At 37.9% G+C, this 19,905-nt stretch overlaps 1 protein-coding gene across 1 annotated transcript; it reads left to right on the top strand.

The window, feature by feature from the left end:
• Window positions 1–17,902: 17,902 nt before the first annotated feature.
• On the top strand, window positions 17,903–18,853 carry LOC124971161 (vomeronasal type-1 receptor 48-like). The gene has a single exon (XM_047534947.1). The coding sequence runs from the start codon at window positions 17,903–17,905 to the stop codon at window positions 18,851–18,853; it is 951 nt and encodes a 316-aa protein (XP_047390903.1).
• The last annotated feature ends 1,052 nt before the right edge of the window (window positions 18,854–19,905 follow it).

Genomic DNA, 19,905 nt, shown 5'->3' with positions numbered 1-19,905 from the left:
GAATCTCCAAGAACTATGGAACATCATGAAAAGACCAAATTTAAGAATTATTGGGATTGAGGAAGGCACAGAGACACAAACCAAAGGAATGAAAAACCTATTCAGTGAAATAATATCAGAAAATTTCCCAAACCTGAAGAATGAAATGGAAATACAAATATAAGAGGCTTACAGAACACCAAATGCACAGAATCACAACAGATCCACACCAATGCACTTTATAATGAAAATGCCTAACATTCAAAATAAAGATAGGATTTTGAAGGCCGAGAGAGAAAAGCATCAGATTACATATAGGGGGAGACCAATATGGATAGCAGCCAACTTCTCAACCCAGACTCTAAAAGTTAGAAGGGCCTGGAACAACGTATGTCAAGCTCTGAAAGAACATGGTTGCCAACCAAGAATCCTATACCCAGCAAAACTAACCTTCAGATTTGAAGATGAAATAAAATCCTTCCATGATAAACAAAAGTTAAAAGAATTTACAAATAGAAAGCCTGCGCCACAGAATGTTCTCAACAAAATATTCCATGAGGAGGAAATGAAAAACAACAATGTAGGTCAGCAAAGGGAGGAACTACCTTAGAGAAAAGCCACTCAAAGGAGAAACCAAGCCAACTTAACCAAAAATAAGCCAAATGACTGGGAATACAAACCATATCTCAATAATAACCCTGAACGTTAATGGCCTAAACTCATCAATCAAAAGACATAGACTGGCAGAATGGTTTAAAAAGAAATACCCAACAATATGCTGCCTGCAAGAGACTCATCTCATAGAAAAAGACATCCAAAGAGTAAAGGTGAAAGGATGGGAGAAAACCTACCATGAATATGGACTCAGTAAAAAAGTGGGGTTTTCCATCCTTATATCAGATAAAGTGGACTTCAAGCCAAATTAGTCAGAAGGGATAAAGAAGGACATTTCATACTGCTTAAGGGAACCATAAATCAGGAAGACATAACGATAGTAAATATTTATTCCCCAAACAATGGTGCATCCCTGTACATCAAACAAATCCTTCTCAATTTCAGGAATCACATAGATCACAACACAATAATTCTGGGTGACTTTAATGCACTGCTGTCACCACTAGATAGATCTTCCAAACAAAATCCAACCAAAGAAACCATAGAACTCAATAACACAATCAATAACCTAGACTTAATAGACATATATAGAATATTTCATCCATCAACAAGCGGTTTCACTTTCTTCTCAGCCGCACGTGGAACCTTCTCAAAAATAGACCATATGTTATGCCACAAAGCAGCCCTTAGGAAATGCAAAAAAAATAGAGATACTGCCTTGTGTTCTATCAGATCAGAATGGACTGAGAGTAGAAATCAATGACAAAATAAAAAACAGAAATTACTCCAACACCTGGAGACTAAATAATATGCTTTTGAATGAAACATGGATAACAAAAAACATCAGGGAGGAGATAAAAAAATTCTTAGAGGACAATGAGAACGACAATACAACATATCAAAATCTCTGGGACACTATGAAAGCAGTACTAAGAGGAAATTCATTGCATGGAGCACATTCCAGAAAAGAATGAAAAGTCAACAACTAAATGACCTAACATTACAGCTCAAAGCCCTAGAAAAAGAAGAGAATAACAGCAAAAGTAGTAGAAGACAGGAAATAATTAAAATCAGAGCTGAAATCAATGAAATTGAAACAAAAGAAACAATTCAAAAACTTGACAAGACAAAAATTGGGTCTTTGAGAAAGTAAACAAAATAGACAAACCCTTAGGCACACTAACAAAGAGAAGGAGAGAGAAGACTCAAATTACTAAAATACATGATGCAAAAGGAAATATCATGACAGACACCACTGAGATACAGAACATAATGAGAAGCTTCTTTGAAAATCTGTATTCCAACAAAATAGAAACTACTGAAGACATTGACAAATTTCTAGAGACATAGGCTCCTCCCAAACTGAACCAGGAGGACATACACAATTTAAAAAGATCAATATCAAGCAATGAAATAGAAGAAAACATTAAATATCTACCATCCAAGAAAAGTTCAGGACCAGACGGATTCTCAGCTGAGTTCTACAAGACCTTCAATGAAGAACTCATTCCAATACTTCTCAAAGTATTCCAGGAAATAGAAAAGGAGGGTACCCTACCAAACTCATTCTATGAAGCTAATATCACACTCATACCCAAACCAGGAAAAGACACAACAAGGAAAGAATATTTTAGACCAATATCCTTCATGAATATAGATGCAAAGATCCTTAACAAAATATTGGCAAACCATATCCAAAAACATATTAAGAAAATTGTGCACCACAATCAAGTGGGGTTCATCCCTGGAATGCAAGGATGGTTCAACATTCATAAATCAATAAATGTAATCCATCATGTCAATAGACTTAAGAATAAGAATCATATGGTTATTTCAATTGATGCATAAAAGTGTTGACAAAATACAATACCCCTTCATGCTCAAAACACTAGAAAAAATAGGGATATTAGGAATGTACCTGAACATTGTAAAGGCTATTAATGCTAAGCCCACGGCCAACATCATTCTTAATAGAGAAAAACTGAAACCATTCCCTTTAAAAACAGGAACAAGACAGGGATGTCCTCTTTCACCACTTCTATTCAACATTGTCCTTGAAACTCTAGCCAGAGCAATTAGGCAGACCAAAGAAATTAAAGGGATACGAATAGGAAAAGAGGAACTTAAGCTGTCACTATTTGTGGATGACATGATTCTATATTTAGAGGATTGAAAAACCTCCTCCAGAAAACTTCTAGACCTCTTCAATGAATTCAGCAAAATAGCAGGCTATAAAATCAACATGCATAAATCTAAAGCATTTTTATATGCAAGCGATGAAACAGTTGAAAGGGAAATGAGGAAAACAACCCCATTTGCAATAGCCTAAAAAAAAATACTTGGGAATCAATCTAACCAAAGAGGTAAAAGATCTCTACAATGAAAACTACAAAACATTGAAGAAAGAAATTGAGGAAGACCTTAGAAGATGGAAAGATCTCCCATGTTCTTGGATAGGCAGAATTAATATTGTCAGAATGGCCATACTACCAAAAGTGCTATACAGATTCAATGCAATTCCAATTAAAATCCCAATGACGTACCTTACAGAAATAGAGCAAGCAAACATAAAATTCATTGAGAAGAATAAGAAACCCAGAATAGCTAAAGCAATCCTTAGCAGGAAGAATGAAACAGGTGATATTGCAATACCAGAACTTCAACTATACTACAAAGCAATTTTAACAAAAACAGCATGGTATTGGCACCAAAATAGAAAGGTGGATCAATGGTACAGAATAGAGGACATGGACACAAACCCAAATAAATACAGTTTTCTCATACTAGACAAAAGTGCCAAAAATATGCAATGGAGAAAAGATAGCCTCTTCAACAAATGGTGCTGGGAAAATTGGAAATCCATATGCAACAGAATGAAATTAAACCCCTCTCTCTCACCCTGCACAAAAATCAACTCACAATGGATCAAGGACCTTGAAATCAGACCCTGCATCTTATAGAAGAAAAAGTAGGTCCAAATCTTCAACTTGTTAGCTTAGGATCAGACTTCCTTAACAGGACTCCCATAGCACAAGAAATAAAAGCAAAAATCAATAGCTGGGATAGATTCAAACTAAAAAGCTTTCTCTCAGCAAAGGAATCTATCAGCAATGCGAAGAGAGAGCCTACAGAGTGGGAGAATATCTTTGCCACTCATACTTCAGATAGAGCACTAATTTCCAGAATCTATAAAGAACTCAAAAAACTCTACACGAAGAATACAAATATCCCAATCAACAAATGGGCTAAGGATATAAACAGACACTTCACAGAAGAAGATCTACAAGCAATCAACAAACATATGAAAAAATGTTCACCATCTTTAGTAATAAGAGAAATGCAAATCAAAACTACACTAAGTTTCCACTAGGAATGGAGGAAGGAGGGACTGTATAGAGGGAAAAGAAAGGTGGGAGGGGTGGGGGGTAAGGAAAAAATAACGGAATGAATCAAATATCATTACCCTATGTAAATTTGTGATTATGCAAATGTATGCTGTTACTCCATGTATCATCAGAAACAACATGTATCCCATTTGTTTACAATAAAAATAAATAAAATAAAAAAAACCTTCTGTGATTCAGTTACTCAGCATGAAGAGGTTGATACTACTCAGAACCCACCCTCACCAACCACTTTTGCCTCCAGGCTTATAACTTGATCTAAATCTAAGCAGGCATGATCCAAGATGGTGGACTAGAGGGGGACTGCACCCCCAGTCACTCCAGAACCCAGGAGTTAAGAAGGGGAGGTATTGAGAGACTTGGACCAAAATAGAGCCACGGGTGAGTCTGCCCACTGGGTAAAGCTCAGCCCGGGTGGCAGGCCCAGATAGAGGTGGCTTATCGGAGCAGGGCAGGGCAGCTAGAGTCTTCCACAGGCAGCCCTGCGCACTCCGGCACTGGGCCCCTCCCACATAGCCAGCTTCTCCAGGTTCTCGGAGCAGGCCTCCTACTGAGAGCCTTTCTGATCAGAACAAGCTCCAAGTCCCGGAGCCAGCGCAGCATACTCTGGCCTGCAAGCGGCTTCAGGGACCAGGACAGGGCAGCCAGCAACCTCCCCAAGCAGCCTGGACCCCTGCGGTGGGAGGTGCCTTTCAAGGCTAGCTTCTTGGAACAGACCGCCCAGTGAGAGCTTTTCTACATAGAGACAGCCACAAGTCCCCAAGCCAATGGAGAGCTTCGATCCGCAAGCAGACTCTGGGATCAGGGCAGGGAAGCCAGAGACTTCTTCAGGTGGCTCTGCCCACTCCGGCCACAGGCTCTTTCCATGGGGCGATCCAAGATGGTGGCCTAGAGGGTGACTGCATCTCCAGTCGCTCCAGAAACCAGGACTCAAGAAGGGGAGTCATCGAGAGACTTGGACAAAAATAGAGTCACGGGGTGAGTCTCCCCCACTGGGCGAAACTTGGCCTGGGGGCCAGGCACAGATAGGGGTGGCTTATCATAGCAGGGTAGGGCAGCTAGAGTCTTCCCAAGGTAGCCTTCCACACTCTGGCAGTGGGCTCCCCCCAATCGGCCAGCTGCACGGTGCAGGCCCACAGTGAGAGCATTTCCGCACAGAGCCAGTTCCAAGCCCTGGAACCAGTAGGGGCTAGGGGCAGCTTTCTTCGGAAGTACTGCATTATCAAGTTCCTCCAAGACTTCAGGCTACTGAAGGCTGGGAGGTGATATTCTGGAAATCTACCGGGACACTATAAGCCAACAGAGGAAATCTGCAATATCTCAGATTCCCACTGACATCTGACCAATATGAGAAAACAAGGGAAGAAAATGTCCCAAACAAACCTAGATACTACATCAATAAAACCCAATGAGAGCAGAGCAGAAGAAATGTCAGAAAGGGAGTTCAGAATGTACATAATTAAAACAATCAGAGAAGCAAATGAGGAGATGAAAGAGCAAATGCAGTCATTGAAGGAGGAGATGAAAGAGCAAATGCAGGCATTAAATGATCGCACCAATCAAGAGTTAAAAGACCAAATACGGGAAGCAAGAGATCATTTCAATAAAGAGTTAGAGATACTGAAAAAAAACCAAACTGAAATACTTGAAATGAAGGAAACAATAAACCAAGTTAAAAACTCCATAGAAAGCATAACCAATAGGGTAGAACACCTGGAAGACAGAACCTCAGACATTGAGGACAAAATATTTAATCTTGAAAACAAAGTTGGCCAAACAGAGATGATGGTAAGAAATCATGAACAGAATCTACAAGAATTATGGGATATCATGAAAAGGCCAAATTTGAGAATTATTGGGATTGAGGAAGGCTTAGAGAAACAAACCAAAGGAATGAACAATGTATTCAATGAAATAATATCAGAAAATTTCCCAAATCTGAAGAATGAAATGGAAAACCAAGTACAAGAGGCTTATAGAACTCCAAATATACAAAATTACAACAGACCCACACCAAGGCACATTATTATGAAGATACTTAACATACAAAATAAAGACAGAATTTTAAAGGCCACGGAGAGAAAAGAATCAAATTACATTCAGAGGGAAACCAATAAGAATATCAGCAGATTTTTCAATCCAGACCCTAAAAGCTAGAAGGGCCTGGAACAACATTTACCAAGCCCTGAAAGAAAATGGATGCCAACCAAGAATCTTGTACCCAGCAAAGCTTACCTTCAAATTTGACGATGAAATAAGATCCTTCCATGATAAACAAAAGCTAAAGGAATTTGCAAAAAGAAAGCCAGCATTACAGAACATTCTCAGCAAAATATTCCATGAGGAAGAGATGAAAAACAACAATGCAAATCAGCAACAGGAGGCGCTAGCCAAAAGGAATAGCCAAATAAAGGAGAAACCAAATCATGTCAAAAAACAAATATGAGTCAAATGACCAGGAATACAAATCATATCACAATAATAACCCTGAATGTTAATGGCCTGAACTCATCAATCAAAAGACATAGACTGGCAGATTGGATTAAAAAAAAAATCCAACAATATGCTGCCTGCAAGAGACTCACCTCATAGAAAGAGACACCCATAGACTAAAGGTGAAAGGATGGGGAAAAACATACCATGCACACGGACACAGCAAAAAAGCTGGAGTATCCATCCTCATTTCAGATAATGTGGACTTCAAGCCAAAACTAGTCAGAAGGGATAAAGAAGGACATTACATGCTGCTTAAGGGAAGCATAAATCAGCAAGACATAACAATCATAAATATCTATGCCCCGAACATTGGCTCATCCACGTACATCAAACAAATCCTTCTCAATTCCAGAAATCAAATAGACCACAACACAATAATACTAGGCGATTTTAACACACCTCTCTCACCACTGGATAGATCTTCCAAACAAAAACTGAATAAAGAAACCATAGATCTCAACAACACAATCAGCAATTTAGACTTAACGGACATATATAGAATATACCATCCAACAAAGAACGAATACACTTTCTTCTCAGCAGCACATGGATCCTTCTCTAAAATAGACCATATTTTATGCCACAAAGCTACTGTTAGCAAATACAAGAAGATAGAGATACTACCTTGTACTCTATCAGATCATAATGGATTGAAATTAGAAATAAATGACAGAATAAAAAACAGAAACTTCTCCAATACCTGGAGATTAAATAATACACTATTATATGATGAATGGATAACAGAAGACATCAGGAGGGAAATAAAAAAATTCTTAGAAGTAAACGAGAACAAAGACACATCATATCAAAATCTCTGGGACACTATGAAAGCAGTACTTAGAGGAAGATTTATTTCATGGGGCGCATTCAAAAAAAGAAGTAGAAATCAACAAATAAACGTCTTAACACTACACCTCAAAGCCCTAGAAAAAGAAGAGCAGACCAACACCAAAAGTAGTAGAAGACAGGAAATAGTTAAAATCAGAACCGAAATCAACGAAATTGAAACAAAAGAAACAATTGGAAAAATTAACAAAATAAATAGTTGGTTCTTTGAAAAAATAAACAAAATTGATAAACCCTTAGCCACACTAACAAAGAGAAAGAGGGAGAAAATTCAAATTACTAAAATTCGGAATGAAAAAGGAAATATCACAACAGACACGACTGAAATACAAAACATAATTAGAAGCTATTTTGAAAATCTATACTCCAACAAAACAGGAAACCTCGAAGACATCAACAAATTTCTAGAGACATATGAATTACCTAAACTGAAGGAGGAGGACATACACAACTTAAATAAACCAATTTCAAGCAATGAAATAGAAGAGGTCATCAAAAGCCTACCAACAAAGAAAAGTCCAGGACCAGAAGGGTTCTCAGCCGAGTTCTACAAAACCTTTAAAGAAGAGCTCATTCCAATACTCCTCAAAGTATTCCATGAAATAGAAGAGGAGGGAACCCTCTCAAACTCGTTCTATGAAGCCAATATCACCCTGATACCTAAAACAGACAGAGACACATCGAGGAAAAAAAAATTTCAGACCAATATCCTTAATGAACATCGACGCAAAAATTCTCAACAAAATTTTAGCAAATCGCATACAAATATATATTAAAAAGATAGTGCACCACGATCAAGTGGGTTTTATCCCAGGGATGCAAGGTTGGTTCAACATTCAGAAATCAATAAATGTCATTCATCATATCAACAGACTTAAAGTTAAGAATCACATGATTATTCCAATAGATGCAGAAAAAGCATTTGATAAAATACAGCATCCCTTCATGCTCAAAACACTAGAAAAAATTGGGGTAGTGGGAATATTCCTAAACATTATAAAGACAATCTACGCTAAGCCCATGGCCAATATCATTCTAAATGGTGAAAAACTGAAAGCATTCCACCTAAAAACTGGAACAAGGCAGGGATGCCCTCTTTCACCGCTTCTATTCAACATTGTCCTTGAGACTCAAGCCAGAGCAATTAGACAAACCAAAGAAATTAAAGGGATACGAATTGGAAAAGAAGAACACAAACTATCCCTGTTCGCTGACGACATGATTATATATTTAGAGGAACCTGGAAATTCCACCAGAAAACTTTTAGAACTCATAAGTGAATTCAGTAAAGTAGCAGGTTACAAGATCAATGCTCATAAATCCAATGCATTTTTGTACATAAGTGATGAATCCTCAGAAAGAGAAATTAGGAAAACTACCCCATTAACAATAGCATCGAAAAAAATAAAATACTTGGGAATCAATCTCACAAAAGAGGTGAAAGACCTCTACAATGAGAACTACAGAACACTAAAGAAAGAAATTAAAGAAAACCTTAGAAGATGGAAAGATCTCCCATGTTCCTGGATAGGCAGAATTAATATTGTCAAAATGGCCATACTACCTAAAGTGCTATACGGATTCAATGCAATTCCAATTAAATTTCCAATGATGTACCTTGCAGAAATGGAGCAAGCAATTATGAAATTCATCTGGAAGAATAAAAAACCCAGAATAGCTAAAGCAATCCTAAGTAGCAAGAACGAAGCAGGGGGTATTGCAATACCAGATCTTCAACTCTACTACAAAGCAATAGTAACAAAAACTGCATGGTATTGGTACCAAAATAGACAGGTAGATCAATGGTACAGAATAGAGGACATGGACACAAACCCAAATAAATACAATTTTCTCATACTAGACAAAGGTTCCAAAAATATGCAATGGAGAAAAGATAGCCTCTTCAACAAATGGTGCTGGGAAAACTGGAAAACCATATGCAACAGAATGAAATTAAACCCCTATCTCTCACCCTACACAAAACTCAACTCAAAATGGATCAAGGACCTCAGAATCAGAGCAGAGACCCTGCATCTTATAGAAGAAAAAGTAGGTCCAAATCTTCAACTTGTTGGCTTAGGATCAGACTTCCTTAACAGGACTCCCATAGCACAAGAAATAAAAGCAAGAATCAATAACTGGGATAGATTCAAACTAAAAAGCTTTCTCTCAGCAAAGGAAACTATCAGAAATGTGAAGAGAGAGCCTACAGAGTGGGAGAATATCTTTGCCAACCATACTTCAGATAGAGCGCTAATTTCCAGAATCTATAAAGAACTCAAAAAACTCTACACGAAGAATACAAATGATCCAATCAACAAATGGGCTAAGGAAATGAACAGACACTTCACAGAAGAAGATGTACAAGTAATCAACAGATATATGAAAAAATGTTCAACATCCCTAGTAATAAGGGAAATGCAAATCAAAACTACCCTAAGATTTCATCTCACCCCAATTAGAATGGCGATTATCAAGAACACAAGCAACAATAGGTGTTGACGAGGATGTGGTGAAAAAGGAATACTCATACATTGCTGGTGGGGTTGCAAATTAGTGCAGCCACTCTGGAAAGCAGTGTGGAGATTCCTCAGAAAGCTTGGAATGGAAACACCATTTGACCCAGCTATCCCACTCCTTGGCCTATACCCAAAGGACTTAAAATCAGCATACTACAGAGATACAGCCACATCAATGTTCATTGCTGCTCAATTCACCATAGCCAGATTGTGGAAACAACCTAGATGCCCTTCAGTTGATGAATGGATAAAGAAACTGTGGCATATATATACAATGGAATATTACTCCGCAATGAAGAATGATAAAATTATGGCATTTGCAGGCAAATGGATGAAATTGGAGAATATCATGCTAAGTGAGATAAGCCAATCTCAAAAAACTAAAGGACGAATGATCTCACTGATAAGCGGATGAGGACATATATTGGGGGGTGGGAAGGGTTAGCATTAGGTTTAGGGTTAGGTTTAGGGTTAGGGATAAGGATTGTGGTAGGAATGAAGGAAAGAAGGACTGTAGAGGGAAAAGAGGGGTGGGAGGGGTGGGGAGAAGGGAAAAAAATAATGAATCAAACATCATTGCCCTATGTAAACGTATGATTACACAAATGGTATGCCTTGACTCCATGTACAAATAGAGAAACAACATGTATCCCATTTGTATACAATAATAATAAAAAAAAATAAAAATTTAAATAAAAAATAAATAAAAAAAATTAAAAAAAAAATAAATCTAAGCAGGTGCCTAGAGGTGAGGTACAGAGTGTGACCCATGAGGAGGTACCCTACACTCTGAAGGAACTGCTTGAGTTTCCTAATTCATACAAGCAGAGGTCTGGGGAACATGTGGGAATGGATTTTAAGGGTGTGGGATAATGGTGGAAGGAACATAAACTTAGACCAGATTGAATTTATTGATATTGGTCCATTAAGCAGAGATTTTGTAATAGTTCACAGTGTTAACAGAGGTCCTAATAGTTTGTTTGGCTGGTTGGGTGAAGTATGGGTCCAAAGATGGCCTACCACAAATGAAGTGGAAATGCCTGACATCCCTTGGTTTGCTATCAACATTGAGGGAATTCATCAATGAGGGGATTCAGAGGCTCAGAGAGATTGGGATGCCAGACTGCATCTGTCATTTATGACCTTGTCCTCCATACTTGGGGGCTGCAGAAGATGTGAACTTCACCAAAACTATAAGAAACAAATTTGTGAGGGAGCACCAGCGTTCTTGAAGAGCTCTGTTGTTGCCGTTCTTTGTATGCCAGACCTCACTTTGGGAGCTGCAGTAAATCAATTGGAAGACTTAAATGCAGGGAGGAAGGGACCAAGTGGCAGCCCTCAATCACCAAAGACAGGGTGGTCATAGATACCATAATGGACAGCAGTAGGGAAGAATGGACACATGTTCTGACTCGTGTAGATCTCTGGCATTGGCTAATTAATCATGGTGTTTCTAGAAGCCAAATAGATGGGAAACCCACCAAATTCTTACTTGACTTATATTAGCAGAAAAATTCCAGGGAAATGCACAAAAGTCTGCCCTAGATCATAAGAGCTGAGAATCATGGCCCCTCAACTGTTTTCCAGATTTGAGTCAATATACTAATCCCGAACCCCTTGAATGAAGGGGAGACCAGGTCCCCTTGAGGAAGGACCCTGGTATAGTACCAGAAATCTTTACTGTTAATCTTTCTCCCATCCTTCCCCAAAGGGTCCCAAGGTCTTTTACAGGGTTAACTGTGCACTAGGGAAAAGGCAACGATCAGACCTTTTGGGGACTACTAGACACAGGATCTGAATTGACATTGATTCTGGGAGACCCAAAACCTCATTGTGGCCCTCCAGTAAAAGTAGGGGCTTATGGAAGTCAGGTGATCAATGGAGTTCTGGACAAGGTCCAGTTCAGTGGGTCCCTGAACTCATCCTGTGGTGATTTCCCCAGTTCTAGAATGTATAATTGGGATAGAAATACTTAGCACTTGGCAAAAACCCCCACATTGGTTTCCTAACATGTGGAGTGAGAGCTATTATGGTGGGAGAGGCCAAATGGAAGCTTCTGGAGTTGCCTGTACCTGGGAAAATAGTGAATCAATAGCAACACCACATTCCTGGAGGGATTGTAGAGATGAGTGCTACCATCAAGGACTTGGAGGACGCAGGGGATTGATTCCTGCAACGTCCCCATTTAACTCTCCTATTTGGCCTGTGCAGGAGATGGATGGTCATGGAGAATGACAGGAATCTCAACTTATGGACTGAGTACTGGGTAATTTGAACTCTGAAATGAAGTGAGGGAAGTTGGGATTGTTAATATGATTGGGACACACATTTTCTTTTGTCAAGGGAACTTGGAATGTTTTGAGAACCATTCTCCCCAGATAGCTATTACCCAGAACAGAATCCAATCAAGGGATAAGTGAAATGTTCCATTGGGAATTCCATAGTCCTGTGCTCCCCAGTGGGATCTCATCACCTTTCTAGAGAAACTAAAATTACAGACTGTAGAGAGATGAGCTCACAACATCCTTTCCTTAAAACTATGCAGGTTATTCTCAGGTGCACAAAGTGCCCCTCATCTATCCAGGTAAGTGCTTCTCTGTTCCACAGATATAGAGAATGAGTACATGGGGCTTCTAGGATGAGGGTGGAAGGGGAAAAATTGGGTTTTTGGTAGCTTTAGAACAGACATCCAGCTCTTACCGGTATACCAGACCAGACAACTGTGCTCAGTAAAATGCATCGAAGGAAGTCTTCCTAAGTTGTGTCATCCTTTAATTTGGAGACATAGACAATTACTCAGTATTTTCTGTAGGAAATGCCCATCATTTCAGTTTCCTATTTAATTTTCATCAGAGAGCAATAGCAGTACTCATGTTACATATGCTATCTATGCTATCTCAAGTTTCATATATTTAATACTAAACAAATAACCAGAGAAATAAGTTTCCCCATCTGATTTTTATTAAATATACTCAGTTTTGTTTCTCTCATCTTCCTAAACAAATGGAACTTTTACTGAGATGTGATTTCTAAACAACGAGGAATTAAAAAGTAATCTTACATAATTCAGAAGGAAATGATGGTAAATTCACATTACCACAAGCATCTATCCTACTTTCTCATGAAATCTTTCTTGTCTTACATTTAATCTCACAAGTTAAAAATGAATGGAGCCATCCTTAATGTGTGCTCTGCCCGTTTGCAAATTTCAAGTGAGAGGGCAATGGTCCCGAGTCACCTTCACATGAAAGGACAAGTGAATCTGATGGTGGTTTCCTTTTCCTTCCTTAAAAGAAATGGAAATACCATTTTTAATAACTGAGCAGGAATAATATATGTGTCTATTAATCTTGTATTTTTAATTATTCACTTAAAAATTCTCCTTCCCAATTCCCTAATAATGTATCTGAAAGGCATTTGATTTGGAAGAATATTTAGAGAAGAAAAGCCTCAACTTGTTCAGGTCTCCGTGCTCATGATTATTTTTATCAGTACATCTTTACATTCAAATGCATTTACAGAAAAAAAAAAGTGAATCTGTCTTCTTATTTTCTTCTTTAAGCAAACTGAATTTGACTCATGTGTTTATAGAGTCCATCAGAGAAACAGATTCTCCGGCAGATATGTTTGCGTTTCCCAGTAATGTCAGCTTAGTGTCTGTGATGAAGGTCCTTTCATGTTGCTTGTTGTTAGAAAAGTAATTTTTTCTTCTTAATTTGAAGACAGAGTTTAAAATATAGTTATTGTCTCGTTGCAAGTGTGAACCCTGAGCATTACTTAAATCTTTCCAATTTACATAAACAACGGATTATTATCAGATTTTTCAGTTTTTGGAAACAGCAGAATGAACACTGTCTAATCTGATTAGACGTTGAAGCTTATAAAAAATGACTTAGCTGGACTTTGCTTCTACTGAAGGCACCCAATTCTCACTATCAACTCTTGCAAGAGCAACCTCTGATTTCTCTTTTACATTTTCTAATCCATGTCTGTTTGGTTTTCCTAATCTTCCCACTTAGCCTCTCCTTTATCTTCCTTCCCCTTCCCAATCTGACCTATTTGAGAACATTACTATTTTTCCTCTGATTGAAGGACTTACATACCCAATGCCAAATCGCCTTAAAGGCTGTCTGTTTCATTTTCTGTGTGTTGATATTTTTTTGCATTGTACAAATAGGCTGTTCAAATACCATCTGAGTATGCACACTCCTAACAATGGATTTGTGGAGGGTATCATGTAGTATCCTGTGGAGAGTAGAGAGCTTCTGTCACTTCCCTGGTCCCCAGGTAAGAGTCTAATGAGACACAAGTAAAAGGGGACATTCTAGAGAATCTGCTGTTTTTACGAATGGAGCATATTTACCAGAGTGTTTTCTACTAAAATGACTCATTAGCCCAGAAGTACCTATATACATTTCTTTAAAATAGGTACTTATTACATAATGTTGAGATAAACTCAAGCCATGCATTTGATGAGTATATCTTATTGATACCAGTATGTGTGATTCAGAAATCAGCATGTGATAACTAGAGAAATGTGCTCTCTGGCCTAGCCTGGCTGTACTTGGAGGGAGCTAATTGGTGCTTATGATGATAGGAAATCATGTCAATTTCCTTGATCTGCACTTGAGAAAGGAGGTTCATTTTTCCTACTGCTATGAGGGCATTTCACCTCCAGGAAAAGAAAATCCATTGATTTTGGAAGTTCCACTGGAACTATGATTTCCTGAATATTACTGCCAACTCATGGCATTTGTAAACTCCTGACTGTCCTAAAACTTCTGCAGTCCTTTTACAGGACTGCAGTTTCTAAAGTAACACTGCAAATAATACCATCAGTGCCCTGATTTACAGGTTATTAAAAAGTACTCCTTGAAGAGCTCTTTAATGCCAAGTTATTTCTACAGCTTGGTTTTATTCTTATTTACTTATTAGCTGCATTTTAAAATTTATTTAATATTTTTCATTTTAATTTCTATTGGAGCATTATAATTATTCATTGCCATGGAATTCATTGTTTCATATTCAAACGTGCACACAATAGAATTTGATGACAGTTCAAGTTTTTAAAATGATTTAAACTGAATTATTGCAATACTTGTATTTCACAGAAATCACATGAGTGAAGGTAGTTTTACAACTATTTTAAATGGTATTCAATTATAATATGTATCTATTTAAGAATATGTTTGACCCAGAAACTCAGTCACCTGAGGCAAGTTTGAGGCCACTGTTAGCAACTTAGTGAGGCCCTAAAAATTTAGGAAGGCCAAGTCTTAAAATAAAAGAATTGGGGTTGTGGCTCAGTGATCAACCACCCCTGGTTTCAATCCCTGGTACCAAAAATGTAACAAAAGTTTCTTCTTTGACAACTTTATCAATGGACAGTTTATCAGACAGGAAAAAACAAACAATAACAGGTTGCAGCCGTCATCAGTACATATCGGTCTCATGTTAACATATTTTTTTGTGAACCACAAAACTCAAAGATGAGTGTAACTTTGGCATTTTACTATGTGTTCCTGGGATTACTGTGGGTGGGACCCTCTCAAATGAGTTGGATAAGTGAATGGAGAAATTTTAAACCTCAAATTTTTTCTTCTTCATCATCGTTTTTCTTGCTGACTTCTCTTTACTGAGTCAGAGGATAGGAAAACAAGGCCATATTTTAAATAAATAACTTTACAAATCAATGGGTCTATTGCAGTAAAATTCATTTAACCAGGAATTAATTACTATTTTGAAAACAAGGTCCACTAATCTTATTACAATTAATAATTCTACTAATAATTTTTTAAATAATTTTACTAATAATGATATAAAATTTTATTTCAGGAAATCCACACCTCAAATGTTTTAACTAAATACCTCCCTCAGTTCTGAAATCTTAAATGGTCTGCAGTGTTTGTGACTGTGAACTTTGCTTCCCCTTAGAATTTTACTTTATAGAACCACAGTCATAAAGTAAATTATCATGATATGCTTGATTTTCAGATGATAATTCCTTTTAATATGCAACTGAAAAGATTTTGGAATACCATTAGGTTCACACAGATAATATTTAACTAAATGCACCACACTGTCCAAGAAATAGCGTCCCAGTAGATCATTCATGAAATTTTCCAGCATAAATTTCAGGCATGGGACCCTTGAGTCTGGAGGAAAGTCACATTTGATTTATAATACAGATGATATTTTAGAGTCCATCTTTCAAGATTGGACTAGATATTGTCCTTTAATTAAAACCTTAAAATGGAACAAGTATTCTATTTTAATTGCAGTTCTATTTAATAGTCTGATTGCAATGCATCAAAAAGGAAAAACATGAAGCACACTCTTGGTATTATTTCTGGAATATTCTAACAGACTAGTTATTCTTGTTTAAGGATTAAAAAAGAGTAATATGTATAGGAACATCAGAGGATTCTATCAGCAGACCTAAATATAAGCAGAGTTTTCTGAAAGGGACTATGCAAACGTTTTACTATGTTGGAAATTTTTATTTTTATTTTTTGTACCTGAGATTGACCCACATGTGCTTAAGCACTGATCAACACCCCAAGCCCTTTTAAATATTTTATTAATATATATGGTGTTCCCAAATTGCATAGGGCCTTGCTAAGATTCTGAGGCTGTCTTTGAACTTGTGATTATCCCACCTCAACCTCTAAACTGCCTGGATTACAGACATGTGCCACCATGCCCAGTGGTAATTCCTACTTTCTCTCCTCTTGTTTCAACAGAGTTGATCTGTTATTAAAAGAACTGAATTCATTATGTCAAGCCACATGCATGAAGAACTGTATGATAATAAAAATACAAGCCAACATTTTTAGAGAGTTCATTATGTGCCACAAACACTTCCAAGGTTGGTATGCATACATTATTTTTTTTACACAAAATTTCTCCAGGATATACATACCATGACTATGTTGATAGCTGATATGACTGGACCTCAGCATCAGAGAGTGCTAATGCTGACATTGTAAATGGCAGTGCATATACATAAACTCAACCATTCTTACTTCAGACTTCACATCAGCTTTTTTTATATATTACAAATATTTGTCTGACATTAAATAAGTCAGAATTAACATGGTGCTATCATAAAATAACTCTGTGTATGTTTAATCTGTGACGTTCTTTGCTTGAGAATGGCTCGTTTCTGTTTTCCTACAATCAACCCCGCTCAAATTCTCCCAAAACTGTAGGCCTACTCTTATGTATCTGACCAAAAATGTCAGGAACATGAAAATGTCAGGGACACTTTCTCTTGCCCCAGAAGATCTCAGACATTAGGTAATAGGAAGGAAAAATATTCTAAGATATATGGCAATGCTTTATTTTTTTCTTTTTGTTTTGTTACCATGTATTGAACCCAGGGGTGCTTAACACTGAGCCACGTCACCAGCCAATTTTATTTTTGATTTTGAGCCAGTGTCTCTCTAAATTGCTTAGGGCCTTGATTACTTCCTGAGGCTGGCCTCAAATGTGCAATACTGTGTCAGCCTCCTGAGCCACCGGGACACAGGAGTGTGCCAATGCTTACATTCTTAATGTACAAGAAAAGTAGATCACCATTGTGTTTGTCATTGTAGAGTTCCCAGTGGCACAAAAATTCCAGCCAAGACTGAGAGGTATTGGGACAAGGGAGAGTGTGGAGATGGGTCCTGGAGGGTGAGAAATAAAACTCAAGTTTTCTTTTTTGTTTTTGGATTTTGTGCTGGGGAATGCTTGGTGGTAAAGTGCACCAGCGCCAAGTTACACCCAGTTCTTTTCACCGTGTATTTTGAACAGGGTCTCACTAATGTGTCCTCACTCTCTTCAACTGTGTGACCCTTTTGCCTCAGTCTCTCAAGTCACTGGGATTTCAGGCACCACGGGGCCCAGCACCAGAATTGAATTTTCATCTGGAGGCATCATCTTTATTTTCCTGATGGAAGTGGTGTTCACTGAGTTTGATGAAAGAGGTCATATCTGCAAAAAAGACATTTTCTTGTTTTTTCCCTAAGGTGTTCACAATAGTATTCTTTCCCCCACAAGATGAGCAAAAGTAACAGATTGTACAGTAATACTCACATAAGAAACACTGTGTATATTGAACTCGGCATTGGAATCTTGGCCAACATCATTCTTCTCCTCGTCCACATCTCCTTGCACATTACTGGGCACAGACCTAAGCCCACTGACCTGCCCATTGGTCTCTTGGCCCTAATCCACTTATTAATGCTGGTTATTAATGGCTTCATAGCTGCAGATATTTTTACACCTCAGGGAAGATGGGGTGACCTCACATGTAAAGTACTTGTCTACCTGTACAGGTTGATGAGGGGCTTCTCCATCTGTACCACCTGCCTGCTGAGTGTCCTCCAGGCCATCACCCTCAGCCCCAGAAGCTCCTGCTTGGCAAAGTTCAAACATAAATCCTCATGCCACAACCTGTGTTCCCTTAACTTCCTGTGTGTCATCTATTCATCTTTCACTAGCCACCGCTTAATCTCCATTATTGCTACCCCAAATTTGACCTCTGACAATTTTAAATATATCACAGAATCCTTCTCTCTACTTCCCATGAGCTTCTTCCTCCGGCACGCTTTTGCAACCTTGTTAACCTTCAGGGAAGCCTCCCTTATGGGAATAATGGCCATCTCAAATGGATACATGGTGGCTCTCTTGTGCAGGCATAGGAGGCTGTCCCAGCATCTTCACAGAACCAGCCTGTCTCCAATATCATCCCCAGAACTGAGGGCCACACAGACAATCCTGCTGCTCTTGAGTTGCTTTGTGGCCATGTCCACTATGGACAGAATTATCAACTATGCCAGAATCACACTGAATGATGATCCAATCTTTTACTGTATCCAGATTCTTGTGGCCCATAGCTATGCCTCATTCAGTCCTTTGGTGTTCCTTGCTACTGAAAAATGTATACTTAATATTTGTAGATACATGTGGGGGAAGACAGTACATATTTCATTAGCCAGTGGTTCATAAGTTCTGTTAAATGAAAAAATGTGTTTGATTTGAAATGGTCCATCATGGGGGTGTGTATGTGATCTTTGGTTTAAATGCAACACCAAGTCCCACTTCTGTTAAACCCATCAACTTGGATATGTGTGCATGGCAAGTACATAAAAGAAAAATAAACCACTTGACTCTCTGAGATATTACCAGGGATTCATTTTTCTCATTGGGTCTGCAAGGGGCCCCATGAGGTGGATATCACTTGTCAGCCTAGGTTATTCCAAACCATTTTTAAATAAAATAGTTCCAAAGCTTTTCATTCATTGCATTATCTAGTTATTTGTATTTTTCCAAACTAGATATGTAAACATTTTCTATAAAATGTCACATGATCTAGCCCAGATACAGAGACACACACACAAACACTACATTCAGAGGGGCAGAAAGTCATTTCCACATCATCATTCATAAAAATCTTTTAAATATTCAAAGGTATCTCCACACCTACACCATAAAAATATAAAAACAATACTTGGTTCAGCAGACACTAGAATATTGTTATCTCTTAAATGGAAGAAAATTCTGGTGCATGGCACAACATAGCTGAACCCTCAAGTTACTCAACTCAGTGAAGCAAGTCAGTCACAAAAAAATAATCAAATATTGTATCAATGTACTTAAAGAAGGTGGAAGTTGGAGTATGCAAATTGATAGAAACAGAAAACAGAATGGCCTTCCAGAGACCCATGAGACTGGGTATTGGGGAACTTTCATTTGGAACATGTAGAATTTCTATTGAACAGGGAAAAAAGTGCTTAAAATGAATGGGGTTATAATTTGTGCTATAATGTGAACAGATTTAATACCATTTGATGGTACATTGAAAGAATGGTCACAATGATTATGTCACATATTTTATCAAAATAAAGTGTTTTAAATTATTTTTTTACCCAGTTGTATAAAATATTTTCCTGAAATTAAAAATTAACTGAGAAGATGCTAAACATTCCAGTGTAATTTGGTGAACTTTAAACCATTAGAGCTAATTTGTCCCAGTGATTAAAAATTGGTTTTGAGAAGTT

This window comes from Sciurus carolinensis, chromosome 19 (assembly GCF_902686445.1).
Source record: "Sciurus carolinensis chromosome 19, mSciCar1.2, whole genome shotgun sequence".
Lineage (NCBI taxonomy): Eukaryota > Metazoa > Chordata > Mammalia > Rodentia > Sciuridae > Sciurus > Sciurus carolinensis.
The sequence above is the reverse complement of the archived record's forward strand: the minus strand, read 5'-3'. Positions and strand labels throughout refer to the sequence as shown.

Coding starts and splice junctions, on each gene's coding strand:
- LOC124971161 (XM_047534947.1), top strand. CDS start 17,903: ATGAGCAAAAGTAACAGATTGTACAGTAATACTCACATAAGAAACACT.